The following is a 15,733-nucleotide window of genomic DNA, read 5'->3' on the forward strand; positions in this document are numbered from 1 at the left end:
TATGCCTTCAACATAAGGCACTAGTTTCAAGGGGTTGTCTTTTGACACTAAGTGAACAATATTGCCATTAAATTAACTACCATTAATAAATAGTGGCACGGGTAGCTATTAAACAACATACTATTTTAATATTGTTTTGTTTAACGTAACTTTTACGTGCTCAATAATTGTCTGTATCAAAATCAAATGGTACTGAAGGTACACTTTTGTATCTATTGAACCAAAACGCCCATGACTGAACGAGTCAATCAAGATGTTTGAATCTAAGCGAATCCGGAAAGGCACTGAACGAAGCATCATAACCGTCGTAATCGGTTGAGTGATACACTTCCTCGATTACACACACACAAAAAGACATTTGCTTGTCGCCATCTGCTGGTTCAACTGTGTTGGCGTACAGAAAAAGTCAATGAACGAACCGATGAATCACGAATAGTTTTGATGAATTCAAATGATTCGAATCCTTCGAGTGATCAAAAACCCCACCTCCAACTGAAAAAATGGCTGAAGTTGTTCATCCGTCGCGTCGCCTGCGTGTTTGTACAAATAAATGTGATTATTCGACCATATAGATAAAACCTTTAAGGTTTATTCTCGCTACCAAATTAATCAATCTGAGTTTACTGTATCGTGAAAGTAGACTAAACAATGTCGGAAACATCGGGTTCAGATAAATTAGACAATGAACCGTCTCGCGCGCCAACAGAAAACGAAGAAAACAACAACGACGACGCGCAAAAAAACAACATGGAGCCTTTGGAAAGTTCACAAATCGCATTAGACAATAAAAAAGAGGTGTCAGACTCGAGCGCTAATGCTAACACCTCTGAAAATAGCAAACCAGATTTAGCTTCTAACGGTGAAGGAGAGCAGCCAAAACCAAAGACGCAGACTGATTCATCAAGCTCTGCTAGTCTGCGGCCTGTAACAGTTACGAGCTCCGGTTCAGCCTCGTCTGAAGCTCCTCCGAAGATCCTAGCAGGTCCTGCACAGATCAGATCCACCACTCCAGTGGTTGTAGGGGCCAGGGTGCTGACGTCTAATGTTCAGGGACCAGGGGCCACCAGTTTGGCGCTGGCTCCTCAGCCTGGAAGGGTCTGCTCTGTAAGCTCCGTGGCCATAAGCCAGCCCAGGGTCACCACGCTGACCACGGCCAAAGCAGCAGTCGTGACATTGCCAAGGATTTCCGCCCCAATGACACGCACCCCTCAAACTGTGCCCCTTCAGCTGCCTGCCAACTTCCAGGTCCCACAAGGTGAGTTCACGTGTGGGTTAGGATCCACCGTTTCATTTCTTGGTCTGTAATGCCGCACTTCACCATCAAGCCTGCTTATCAGTCTTGGCGAAGTCTTACACTCTCTCTACTGCCTCTGAAGGAATGGTGTTAATCCGCAGTGACAGCGGGCAGTTGATGTTGGTATCTCAGCAGGCTCTGGCCCAGGCTCAGGCTCAGGGAATGCTGCCAAAGCCAACCAGTGCCAATGCCTCTGCTATAGTTAGACCCCCATCCTCACAGGTATGTTATTTTGGTCACTTATTTTTAATGCTGGTGATAAAATAAAAAAAACAGGCTATGCTTTCAGGCTATGGTCTTTGAGACCCCAGTCTTACTGAGGGGAGAAAAAAATATAATTTTTTAAAGATTTTATGTATGATTATCCTTATCTCTCTTTTTTTTTTTTTTGACAGCCAACTGTAACCACTACACCAATCATCAGAGTTTCTTTCCCACCTTCCAGTGCTACAGCTACTACCAATATTAAACTTAACCCCACTACAGGGACGGGCGTTCAGAAACCACCCACCGCTACAGGGACTGCTATTTTCACACCATCATGTACAACAGGAGCTACCATCATTAAACCAGCTGGTGTTACAGGGACAGCCATCAGAAAGCCCAGCTCTACCATGGGGCCTGTTATCAAAGCCAGTCAAATGACTCCAAACAGCAGCACACCGGGGACCTTTAACCAGAGGACTAATTCTGTCACGGCAACTACCATAATTAATACCTCTGCTGTAAAGGTATTACTCACTTTGGCTGCATCAATTATTGATCCAAACAACAAAACAAAAATAATGATTCATACTCTGACTTCAGGGCAAGATGTTGACTGAAATGCATTGTTAGCCTTCCCTCAGTGATTTAAATAGAAATGTAGGTCATTCCGTGTTGCATTCATCTACCTAATCGTGTCTCTGCTTCCTTTTCTCTGCAGTCTGTGGGCAAAGGTGCTCTCTCCACCCAAGGTAATGCCCCACGTCTGGTGTCTCCTAATGTACCAGCTAGATCCAGCACAAACACTTCTTCAACCCCAGTCACTGTAACCGCCGTAAGTTCATGTTAGGTTATGCGTGTACGGATACACACACATGCTAATCCTGGAAAGCTTGACATATTATATAACATCTTGTTTTTTTGTTTTTTTTTAAATGCAATGAAAAAAAACATCTTGATCACCAGTGATACGTGCTTTTGTAGTTCTGATAGTATGATAGAAGAGAATATGGAGCTTTTGGATTTTATGCACAAAAGTAAGCTAAGATTTGTGATATTTTTATAACCAATATAGCATATTTTTTGCAGAAAAGTTTTCTAAATAACAGTTGTCACTCTATAGGTCTTTGATATTAGCTATTTAAATGCTCTGTTTTGTAGTTTAAAGCATGGGGCAGTACATGCAGTCTAGTACTATGGTGATTAAGAGAAGAAATAAAGATTGTTTAAAAGCCTGACTTAACGTATTTGATATGCACATGCAAAAAGGTGATTAACAAAAAGTTTGGGTAATCAAATTAGTTGCTGTATTTTAGTCGGTGCTCTTAAAGGAATAGTTCATCCAGAAAGTTTACATTTAGTTTAAAATGATCATAGGTCAGCCAAGAAGCCTGAACTCTGCGTTCCCATAGAAAATTCAGTTATTTACATTATAATTTTAAAACTAGAAATATTTTTGTTACAAAAACCCATTTCTCTGCTATAGAGGAAATGTGATAACCCCCCCAAAGGTGGATAGGCTAGTTTTACTTCACGGTACATGCAGATTTATGGAGCTTCAGAATAATGGCTGCTATCCACGAGCATTACCAAGCTTGGAAGAGCCGGGAGATTTTTTTTAAAGACTCTTAAAGAAGAAAGTCATATACAACTAGAATGGCTTCGGGGTGAGTAAATACATGGGGTAATGTTCTTTCCTGGGTGAACTTTAAAATGTTACTAACAATACAAGTTATTCCTCTGTTGACTTTATGAAAAGCAGGGTTAAATTGGTGCTTTTAAAAGTCATCAAAATTTTATAATTAGTTTTTCTTTTTAATTTGGAAGTGCTTTTAAAAATGAAGTTAGGGGATTTAAAACTACAATTTGGTATTTAAAATTAAATATCCAGTGTTAACTGGTGCCAATATTTTTTTAAATGTATTTTCACTGTGTGCATCACGATGTTCTTCATCATCAGGAGACCTTGGAGAATGTGAAGAAGTGTAAAAACTTTCTGGTCACTCTTATGAAGCTAGCGTCGAGTGGCACTCGTTCAGCCAACATGGCTCAAAACGTCAAAGCTCTCGTCAAAGGCCTGCTGGTAAGATGTCATGCTGCTTTTAAAGTATATTACATTACATAATGCATTTTAAATGGCTTTTGTTTTTCTTCTCAACATGTAGGATGGGAAACTAGAGGCAGAGGAGTTTACTGAAAAACTCTACATGGAGCTCAAATCATCCCCCCAGCCATATCTAGTGCCTTTCCTGAAGGTGAATGCAGTTAAAACTCATTTAGATTTTACCAGCAAAGTCATATGGGTATATATGAGGGTACTGACCTCATTTTTGACCTGATTTTAAGATGAAATCTATTATCAGACCTTCATAGCTCATATACTGTATGAATGAGACGCGACCTCTTTGGTATGAGCTAAATTAGAGATGTACGTCCAGAGATGCGAATGTATTAATTCTTTCAGAGGAGTCTGCCAGCTGTCCGTCAGCTGACGCCAAACTCGCAGCTCTTCATTCAGCAATGCGACCAACTCAAGCCCTCAGATTCAGCACCAACCAAGGCCGCAAACCTGAAGTCCACTGCGTCTGTCAGCTCCTCCCTCAAGCCCAATCAGCCAACCAGAACGGCTCAGCTGGTAAACCCCGGCCTATTTTTAGTCCCGGCAATGTCATTTATCATGATGATTTCAGGGGTTTGCCTATATGAAACAACGGAAGAGTAATTTGATAATAAAGAAAACAAATGATCTTTCAGTGGTGGGGTTTTCACCGTGGATGTGCATTCTTTTAATGTTAATCAGCAGGTATGATTTCTCTATCAATAGTTAGAATACCATATGGTGTCTGGAATTCAGGTATGTGTGTTTGGGGATCCTGAATACACCGTTTTGATGTTTTATGTAATAGTAGACTCAGACTGTGTGTGTGTTTGTGTGAGAGTGAAACACTCTAATTTCACACTGCCTCCTTCCCAGCGCACTGGTTCATTTTTATGACAGCCTCTCTTCACTTTGTCTTCATTTCCTGGTTAACTCACCACCGCCCACGGTGTACAGGCTAATTCACTTAAAACCACCAGTATCCCACAAGCCCAAGCAGAGCCAAATTAGTTTTACACTAGAGACAAAGATGCATGAGTCTTACCCCATTTCTTACCAGGAATGTCATGTTATCATATTCAAATAATGTCATGATTTGTTTTTCTGTAATCTAATATCACCATTTTATTGGACGTCTTGATGGATTTCCACTGAAATACAGAAGCTTATTTCCCTCATACCTGAATAGACTTTAGAGGTTTTGATTACTTCAAAATCAGAGAGTGCTCCGAAGGTTTGCAGAAAGCGCTCCTGTCTAAAATGGTTTCTACAATGTCCTCGAGGTGGACTAAACCCAGCATACCTTCTTTGAATATTTTCATATGCATAATTTTAGCATCTTTGCTGTATTTATTTAGGAATGCTGTCTTTGTATTGATTTTGTTTTTACTCTGTCAGGTGATCCAGCAACCTAAAGGAGTAATCGACAAACAGTCTTTGACGTCAGCTCCGCCAGGCTTACCTGCACAAAACCAAACTCAACCCAAACAGATGCTCATTCAAACTAATGCTCACTCAGCAGGTAAAGGTTATAGTATCACTATTCAGAAACCTGAAATCGGGTATGATGTTTTTGAAATAAGGCCTTTCTGCATATCAAGGCCGTGTTTATTTTATCAAAAATGCATTTATATCAGTTCTACATTCCATTAGAAAATATGCCGGAGAGCAGATTTTTTTTAAACCCTCCAGAGAAACTTCTGCTGATGTTGGTGCTGTTTTGTGTATTTTTTTGAGGCTTTCTGACAATAGGACTCAACTAATTCCTGCAAATTTCCAGATGTGTTCCTTGGAGAGTCTTTGGCCATTAGGCTTTTTTTTTCATCCAGGCAGATCATCTTCATTATTGCCCTCATGGTGGAAATGGACATTTTCAATGCTTTAGTTGTTTGTTTTTCATCAGTTTTACTTATGGGTATTGAAGGGAATGTGGCTTTTGTGTAACCTCATATTTATACTAATATATTTATAGCTGCAAATTGGAATCAGAATATGGTTTATGCACATTTCATACATAAAATAAAATTTCTTAGGAGGAAAAACATTTATTTCATAATGTTACCCTCCACCACCACCCCACAATTTGTAATAGTTTTACCTCAATGAAAGGTTAGATTTTTTTTTGAGGGTGTTTTTTTAAATGTATTTGTTGAATGGATGAAATAGTTTATCATAGCATCCTTTGCTCATAATTCTGAATCAACATCTAGGCACTTCCATCAAACTGCTAATTAGTGAAACAAATATTTTTCAGCAATTCTTTCTAGTCAGAACAAAATTCCAACTATTTTACTGTTTGTATCACTCCGCTTCAAATATTTCTCACAGTAAGTGTCATGGCAGATCCCAAATTCACCATAATTTTATAAATAATGTTGGTACACATACTCGCTCAATCCATCTCTCCCTCTCTCTCTGAAGTAAATAGTAAATAAGGGTTTTTTCCATTGTGGGTTTATTTATTTTTTACACACTTGTTCTGTGGATCTGTTTTATAAACACTATTACAATTATAGCAGCACAGTACGTCTGTATATTATCTTATATACAGCCATATCATGCTACAAATGTGATATTGCTCATTAATATGTGGGTTACATGAATGCTGTTTTGATCAAAGCTCAATACACTGAAAGACTAGGTGAGCTTTTATTACTTTTGTGCTTCTTTCACCTCCAAGTGTCCCAATTCATTTCAGGCTGATAAAAATATCTGTATTTTTATTCTGTCCCCACAGGTGCTGTTGTGCGGCAGTCCATCCTTCAGGCATCTAAAACACACTTTTCCCAGTCGCCCCTTCCAGCACAGGCACACGGCTTCAAGGACAGCACCTCGAGCTCTTTCCGGTAATAGCTCTGTCTTGCGGCCATTCCCTGCTGCACAGCGGGTGAATGTGCATATTGGTTCTTTATAGGATGAATGTGAATAGAAGGCAGTCAATGTCGTAATAGATTAAGATTTCTAGATGAGCTATACCATTAGCATATTCATTTTAAGCCCAAAAAAAAAGTGAAATCCTGTTTTTTCGACTTTCACTTAGAGATGACGATGACATTAATGATGTGGCCTCCATGGCCGGCGTGAACCTGAGTGAGGAGAATGCTCGTATTTTGGCCTCTGGCTCCGAGCTTGTGGGATCAGTGATTCGTTCATGTCAAGAGGAGCCCTTTTTATTCTCATCAGCCCTTCAGTCACGAGTGCTGCAGATCGGTAACTTCACTCAACTCATTTAATTAATTTCTTACATTTTTTTTTATGTGTGTGTGTGTGTGTATATATATATATCTATATATCTCACAATATTTTTACATTTGTTCATTAATATAGACATTATATACAAATAAGACAAAAAACTAATTAATTTGCTGTTATTGTGTGAGTATTGCTTGAGTTCAGTGAAAGAGATATATATGCATTTTTATTTATTTAAACAATTAAGCATTGATACAGTATATCGTTCAGTTGCAATTTCTTAAATGCAAGTTAAGTTGTATAACAAATTGCCACCCACCCTAAACCAGTTTGTTGGGGTTTTTTGGCTGGTTTTAAGGAGATTTTCAATATTTTTCAGCCGGTCAGCATTTGGGGAGAAGTTTAAGACCAGTTAAACCACTGGACACCAGCCTGTCCAGTCTGACAGAATAGCACACCTTAAATCAGCGAAGTCTAGCTTAAACCTGCTAAGAACACCAAAACAGCTGTTTGGAAAAAAATAGGTCTTCGAATGTAAAACAAATGCCAGGCAGCGCACTTTCAGCTTAGAGGAAAGAGTGTCTTAAGGGTGAGAAAATGTAAAACAAAAGAGTCTTAACTAATTGCGTTTCATGCAAAGTAGTAAGTACTGTAGTATTTAGTAACTCGATATTGCACAATTACTTAAAACTAACATTCCTGAACGCTGTATTCCTCCATGTTTCATCAACAGCATTTTTTTTTTGAACCTCAGTGTATCTTTACTCAAACTGATATTGCATTTCCCTCCATCTCTGTTTGTCAAAGTCTGTTCACCTCCCTCAGTTCTGCCTCTACAGCATGCATCCTGTCTGTGTTTTTTTTTTGGGCATATGTTGCGCTGTGTTGTGACACACGAGTGCAGTCTCTGTCTTTGATCAGTGGTATCTCTGACGAGCCTGTTCTGCTTAATCAGTATGCTAATGACTGCCGAGCCGCGCAAAGTTGCCAGAGTGGCAGGAATCCACTCTGCTGCACTGATCAAAAAAGCGTCGGAACAAGGGAGAGAAAGGACGACAGAGGCGGAGGGAGGGAGAGAGGGAGATAGCCAGGAGGTAGGGGGAGTCGTGCGGAGGAGGAGGAGACGAAAAGAGAGAATGTGGAAATGAAAGAGACAGGCTTGGCCTCGCAGGAACTCGGTCCGCATCAGCAGAAAGGGCAAAAATGAGATGGAATTGGAGTGTTTGCAGATGTCTGTCTACTCTGCAAGCGTAACAGACCAACAGGAACAAAGCATGTCTGACATTATGGAAATGTGAATACAATATAAACAGCGGAGGAAAACAACAAAATCGCTGGATTCCAGCTCGATGAAGACATTTGCCTCTAATTTTACACAATCTCCATTTCTGTCATGCAGTAAATAAGTCTGTACAAATGCTGAATTAGAGGGGGTTTCATGTGATCTTCAGGCCCACACACAATGTGTGCCCACAGAATATGAATGTGCCATTCACAAATTGATACCTGTGTCCCACATTTGGCACGTTAATACATTTAGGATAATTTAATTTTGCGTCCAGCTACGCTTTATCAGACCTCTCAAATTCTGAGATGTACTTGTTATCCCACTAGTATTGTTTGGTAATATTGTACTGTTAGCCCCTAGGTTTTTTTTTCCTTTTTATATGGGCAGATTGTGGACTCTGCTGTAAAAAGTTATAAATCACAAATCTTAATAAAGTAATAATAATAACAAATTGTATATACATTAACCTTTCATTACCCGTAATAGAGGCCCTTTATATACAGTCCTGAAATGACTTCAGGTGGCTGTGTGAAAATTATTCAATTGTTTATCATTATTCTTCCTGTCAGGGTTTCCACGGAGTATTAAAAAGCATTAAAAGTCATAAAAAAATATTCAGATTTTTTTTTTAGAAGCTTTTGAATAAAATATTACCAAGTTATTTTAAAGATATTACCTTCATAATTTTTGACTTTTTTATTTATTGTAGCAAAATATAAGCATTGTGATATACATACAAAACATTTTGGTAATCGCCGGTGTGAAATAGCCATAACGTCTGATGTTTGGACAGTCAGCGGTGGACTGGAGTAAAACTAAGCCTGCGTCCCAATGTGCAGACTATCCATCCTAAATGATGTGTTATATTAGTAATTTTCAGTACTGTTTAAGGCAGATAGAGAGGATTGTGTGCACATTGAGATGCAGGGTAAGAGCAGATAATGTAAATTTTGTGTCAGAAAGAAACGTTGTGCAGTTGAGCACTAATAATCAAATCAGAATATTAGATCTTGTGTATGGCATTAAAAAAAATTCAGTGGCATTAAAAAGCATTAATTTAGATATGATAAAACCTGCAAAAACCCTGTTCTCTGTAAATCTGGATTGATCCACAAGTTCCAAATTAGCTTTTAAATTATTAATCTTGCCATTGATATCAGTCAAGACAAAATCAGAGAGTAGAATGAGTGCCTCTCCCATGCTTGCTAGGACAACAACTAAATGTGTGATTGTGTGTGCATAGGTGAATCTTTGAGTATAACAGAGATCTGTCCTGATGTTCTTGAACTGCTTTCTCTGGCGACACAAGAGAGGCTTCGGGACCTGCTAGAGAAGATATCCATCGTGGCTCAACATCGACAGATTTCTTATAAGGTATCCCTTCTTATAAAACATAGTAGACAAAATAACTGCAAAAACTTCAGAATTTCTTAGTAAAGCTTGTTTCTTAATTAAAATGTTGAGCCCTTAATATAGTGGTTTTAGCTACGGTGTATATACTTGAAATGAATCAGTTGATTATTGCAGTGCATTATTGCATAGATTCACATTGTACTTGTACATTGTACCTTTCTGTAATCATGTTCAAATTAATTTTTTACGTTTGTTATTACACTACTGACTCTACCTTACACCTCAACCTAATCATACTACCTAGCCTGTCTCTAACCTTCAGTAGCAGAAGTGTTCTGTAACACAACTAAAATAGTAGTTAAAGACACCCAATGTAACGTGGAAAAAAACGATCTTTCTTTCTAAAACAACTAGTTTTAGAAAGACTAAGATCTTTCTTTCTAAAACAACTAGTTTTTTAAAATTTATATTACACACATTGATATAGAACATCTTTTTTTTTTTTTTTTTTTTTTAAAGGCTGCAAAGTATTGTTGTTCCCAGAAGTACTTTGCAATTTGGATGTGCCTCGTTGTACTTATGTTTCCTGTGTGTGTTTCCTGTGGTGAGGATGATTGGCACTACAGTCAGACCAATGACACGCGCTCTCAACTGAAATTCCTGGAGCAACTGGAAAGACTGGAGAAACAGAGGAGGGAGGAAGAGGAGCGAGAAGCACTTCTCCGCATTGCCCGGGTAACTAGCAGACACAACAGAAGAGAAGAAAAACACCTGGAATCAGTCTTCATTTAAAATGTACCGTTTTTTCCCCTCTATTTGCACACAGAGTCGCACAAACAGCGAAGACCCAGAGCAACAGCGTCTGAAACAGCGAGCCAAAGAGGTAGAAGGATTTTTATGCATTGAGTGGTAATAAAAATACATACGTCTCTCCTCTACAACCTGTTTTTCATTCCTTCTGCTCCCTTGTATAGCAATGAGGACGATCAATACTCTTCATAAAGTCCCATTTGTGCCCCACATAGACAAATCCACACACATACATACACATACCCTGGAGACAAGGCTCTCTAATTGGGGGCTCATTTTAATTGAGTCTAATATTGGGTCTGGAATTGAAGCCTGCGGCTAAACAGGGAACAGAATGTAATGAAAGCCCTCTGGATGAGTTGTGTGTCTGTTTACAAGGTAACGCTCATCTAGTCGTGTGTTAGAGAGCACGTAACATGTTTGTGTGTTTTGCACAAGCCTCCGACTTCGGTTCTTTGTCATAGTCTATCAGTAAAATCAATAGTGCTAAAATGAAAGATTCATCACCAATAACAGCTTTCCGTTTTTGTGTTTTTTTTTTACAAACATTCCACGTGGATTTGGGTGAGCCAATGGAAATATCGATTTTATTTTTGAGTGCCTGTCAAACACACGTTCTCTCTTCCCCCCCCTTGTTTAGATGCAGCAGTTGGAGTTGGCACAGATGGAGCACAGAGATGCAAATTTGGCAGCGCTGGCAGCCCTGGGGCCACGTAAGAGGAAACCTCTGGAGGCAGCCGGCTCAGGGGCCAGCCAGGTACCTGCACATGTCTATAAAGTCACCTCTGTTTAGAGTTTTCCTGTGTCTTAATACTTCATTCTGTGCAGATGTGCAGGAAATGTTTACATATGTGTTCAAAATCAATCACACACATAAACAGTCTGTAGAACAGAGCTTTTGGTCAATTTTATATTTCTGTCTGTATTTAGACAAGCTGTTTTGGTTTTTATTAAGTGCATGTGTAAGTCTTCCTGTGTGGCTGTATGAAATTAAGCATTTGCTCTTATTTCACTTAGAAATCAGTAAACTCTTTTAGAAAGGGAAATGGTATATTGAGGCCACCACTAACTGTCAACCAAACACAACAATCTCTTGGAATTACTTTATCATGCTATAAATTGGCGTGATTTTTTTCCTTTTTTCCCATAAAGTGAGTACTTTTATTAAGAAAAGATGACAGTAATAATTCACAACTCATTGTTCAAGTTCTTGTTCTATCCAGGATGGACTATTGTAATGCTCGGGTCTTCCAGCCAGTTCAATCCAGTATCAAACCTTTACAATTAATCCAAAATGCAGCAGCAAGATGAATTTTTAATGAGCCAAAAAGATTGAATGTCACACCTTTGTTTATTAATCTGCACCGGCTACCAATAGCTGCTCGCATAAAATTCAAGACATTGATGTTTGCCTCCAAAACCACAACTGGATCTGCACACCTTTACCTAAATTCATTACTTCAGACCTATGTGCTCTCTAGACGCTTGCTTAACTTCATTGTGCCATCCCAAAGAGACACAAAATAACTTTCACAGACTTTTAAATGAAATGTTCCCTCCTTTGGAATGACCTAGCCATCTCTATTCTAATTCTATTCTTTACAAAAAAATTGTCACTCTTTTACCAACAGCTTTTATATATATATATATATATATATATATATATATATATATATATATAAAACCTAGCACTAGCTTCTGTATTCTTTTTCTATTGTTGCATGTTTTCTTTTTCCTTTTTAAATAATTTAAAATTCCTTGTTATGCATACTGTGTAAGTTAACTGAGGCTTGTTATAGCACTTTCATATCATTGCTCTCGATTGATTTCGATTGCTTCCATTGTCTTCATTTGGGAGTCGCTTTGGATAAAAGCATTTGGTAAATGAAAATGTAATGATATTAATCAGCACACCTTTTTCAATTAAAAACGCCAAATCAGCACATTAGAATGATTGCTAAATGATCTTGTGAACTGAAGACATAACCATGGTTAAAATGGTTATGTAAAATTATAATCATATCTTACAATATTACTGTATTTTTGATCAAATAAATGCAGCATAAGGGACTTTAACAAAACAGTTACTAAAAAAATCTTACTGACCCCAAACGTTTGATTGGTAATACACTGTTTATGCCTAAAGGGGAAGGAGTTAGCTTTATCTGTAATATACCGGGTGGTCTTGTTAGTGATTTTATAAAATATATTAAAATATATGAAAAAAGGGACAAGGAAAGATTGAACAAAAGACCAGAGGATTTTATGTTAGTTTAGTTTAATTAGTTTTTACGTTTGTGAATTCTTTTTCCTTCAGGCAGTGGGGAATGCTAATAAGTGAAAAGATGGTTTTGAGTTTTTGTGTGCTTAAATTATACAGGCCTTTTAGAAAAAATGCCTCTGCCTAGGGAAGTTTAATGTTTGCCTCATTTTGAGGTTTCCTCTCAAGTAGAATAAGCATCTCTATGAAGAGCCAGTGCAGTTGGCAGGAAAAGAACGGAGGTTAAAAGATGCCAACCTTGTGTTTTCAAAGTTAAATTATCTGCAGCAGCATTTATTTGTTCATGTCTGTATGTATGTGCCTAAATATTTCTCTGTATTATACTTTCTTGTTCCAGAACTAAGGTGAGTTTATTTAGATTGACTGAATGATTTCTCAAAAGGACAATTGAACTGTTTTAGCTCCCCTTCTGAAAAAGAAATATTGAATTATATTGATTGTGTATGAGTAGTGTACTTCAAAGTATACTTAAGGGTGCTTTCAGACTAGCAATTTTGGTGTGCACCTGAATTCGATTGATGCCAGAGTTTGATACATTTGGATGATGTGAGTGTAGTCTTCCAAACTCAGATATACTGAAGCTTTGGAAAGCAAACCGTTCAAAAATAAAAATATATAAAAGTGAAGAGAGCAATGTTATGCCTTTGCCCTCCTTGTTACTAAGCAATGAGGTAAACAAGTAAATATATGGTAAAACTTTACTTTAAAATGCCCATAATGCAGAGTAATTACCTAGTAAGTACTTAGTAGTAGCCGTTGTACAAACATAAAACAAAATGTAATGACCATATAACTAAGTTATGGAACAGTTTATACTTATAATTATGTAACTATGTTGATGTTTTAGGCTGCTACTGTTACATTACAATTACAGAATATTACACTTGCACTTTATTTTAAGTAACTGTGTAACAGAAGCTGCCTGTAATTACATTTTGTAATTATGTAGATGTAACGGGCAGTTCCATAACTTATTTACGTGATAAGTACGTTTTGCAATGACTACTACTAGGTACCTAATTAGGTAATTCCTCTGTATTATGACACCTTAAAATAAAGTGTTACCAATAATATATTCAGAGTACTGTGATATTAATTAAATAGATGGCTACTTAAGTGTTACTTTAATCCTGTTTCCCAAGACAGTAGTGGAATAATCATAATTCTAAAATAACATTTTGAAGATTTACTGAAGTTAGTGCTGGGACGAGATGAATCATGATTAATTCCAAAATAAAAGTTTGTGTTTGCATAATATATGTACTGTATGTCTATAAAAAACACATGCCTTTTATATATTTCAGAAATAGGTTATGTTAATATTAAATGTCTATATAAGTTCTATTAGAAATAAATGTCAATACATATTTTCTTGTATCATGTATTGATAAATCATGCATTTATTTATACTTAATATACACAAAACATAATATACACTATGATTTTGTGATGATTTTTGTGGCAAAAGCAAATGCTATTGTTTTGTCATGAATTATTTGTAATCTAATTTCTTGAGGCAAACCATTTAGGTCCATGTGGATCAAAAAACGTATTCATTGAATCTGTCTGCCCAGTTGTTAGGTTCATGTGGGCAGTTTGCTACTCGAGCACCGATTCGAGTCACTTTGAGAGATCTGACCTTCTGCATGGAGCAAGACCCCACATTCAGACACACTCTCATGCTGTATAGAGCATTTCTAGGCTAGATAACCACACAAAGGTATGTGCTGTGTTCTTTAGGTACATAATACTTGAAACAGCTTTTGTTATATTTCTGTGTTCCTAAACTTGTTTTGGTGACTGATTTAACTGTCTGTATATTGACTAGTAAGAACAATAAATGAAACCCTATCAGCAGTAACACAGTGTGTGTATATTTGACCTGCACAGTTTTGTATGTTGTCCAGATTCCCAATGTTTAATCCATTCTCCTTACAAATGACCTTTTTCCGGTGATACAATCATGTTGAACTTTCGCTGCACTAGTTGTTTGGGGATTGTACAGAGGTCTGTTTATGAGCTCCAGGGCAGTGGGTGCCCTAAACAAAACCAGCACTAACCAATCACGCATACACTGCCTTAGGCATCCAAATCCACCAATCACAGCGAGAACAATACTGACCAGTCAAAGCAGGATTTTCCTCAGAGCCCAAATCAACCAAAATCAGTTTGAGACTGACCAACCAATCAGATCACGACACAAGAACTAGAACGGACCAGTAGAAAGTACAAACAGCCAGAGGACCAAAGCTGAAAGAAACAGGACAATAGATAGCCTCAAGAACTCTTGTGCAACAAGATCAAGATAACAAGGGCCAAAATCAACAGATCAGGGGCAGGATGTCTCCCATGATTAGCTGCTGACCGATCATCACTCTTAAATGATTTAAACTGAGGTTAAATAAAGGGTAACCAACAGTGTCATAATTCTAGAGTTTACTTCTGTTCGTTAGCATCGCCAGTCTTCCTCAACTGTCGTGCATGCCTTTGCATTTGTAAGGTGAATGGAAGTTCTCAAAAAGAGCCGCTTTTAATGTATGCCTCGCCTCAGCCTCAGAAACTTAAATACTCTGTGTGCTTGCCTGAGGTACAGGATTCTGAAATATTCCATTACCTCTGAATAATCATGAATGAGAAGCTGGGAGCTAAATATTGATATGCCTGCAGCATTCACAGTCCCCTCAGAGAGCGCGAGCGCATGCTATTCAGAGGTACACAGCCTCACATGCCAATACAGGCTTAGGAAAGTCAGTGGATGTAGAAAAGAGAGCTTTTTAAGCACAGAGTGTGCTTAAAAATGTATGCATGATATGAAAGGTTTTTTATAAAAGACCTTTTAATTCTTCTCAGTGGCTTAAATCAGTTTACCAAAAAGATCGAATAAGATTTGTTCACACAGTTGACAATTTACATGGTCTCACCTGTAGGTTATCACATGTGACATTTCTGCTGAAGTTACATACAACATCCAAACATTGAAATCTATTTTGCTTAAAGTCACAATTCAGTTAAAGGGATAATGTGCCCAAAAGTCTAATTTCTGTCAGTTGCACGCTCTCATTTAATTTCAAACCTTTGTGACCTTATGAACATCTTAGGAACACAAAGCAAGATATTTATGAAATCTAAAAGCCATCTGATCCTCTGCAGACAGTGACAATTGACATGTTCAAGGCCCGTGAAAGGTAGCAAGGACATTGTTAAAAACGTTTT

The 15,733-nt window shown here is 37.8% G+C and overlaps 1 protein-coding gene across 1 annotated transcript; it reads left to right on the forward strand.

Moving 5' to 3' along the window:
* Nucleotides 1–422: 422 nt before the first annotated feature.
* taf4b (TAF4B RNA polymerase II, TATA box binding protein (TBP)-associated factor) lies at nt 423–14,370 on the forward strand. Its single transcript, XM_043218831.1, has 15 exons — nt 423–1,255; nt 1,377–1,516; nt 1,690–2,025; nt 2,220–2,333; nt 3,459–3,581; nt 3,664–3,753; nt 3,963–4,133; nt 4,995–5,118; nt 6,334–6,442; nt 6,637–6,806; nt 9,320–9,450; nt 10,039–10,164; nt 10,256–10,312; nt 10,880–10,996; nt 14,095–14,370. Exons 1-15 carry the CDS (start codon nt 649–651, stop codon nt 14,224–14,226), a joined length of 2,547 nt encoding a protein of 848 aa, XP_043074766.1. The 5' UTR covers nt 423–648; the 3' UTR covers nt 14,227–14,370.
* The last annotated feature ends 1,363 nt before the right edge of the window (nt 14,371–15,733 follow it).

This window comes from Puntigrus tetrazona, chromosome 20 (genome assembly GCF_018831695.1).
Source record: "Puntigrus tetrazona isolate hp1 chromosome 20, ASM1883169v1, whole genome shotgun sequence".
Taxonomy (NCBI): domain Eukaryota; kingdom Metazoa; phylum Chordata; class Actinopteri; order Cypriniformes; family Cyprinidae; genus Puntigrus; species Puntigrus tetrazona.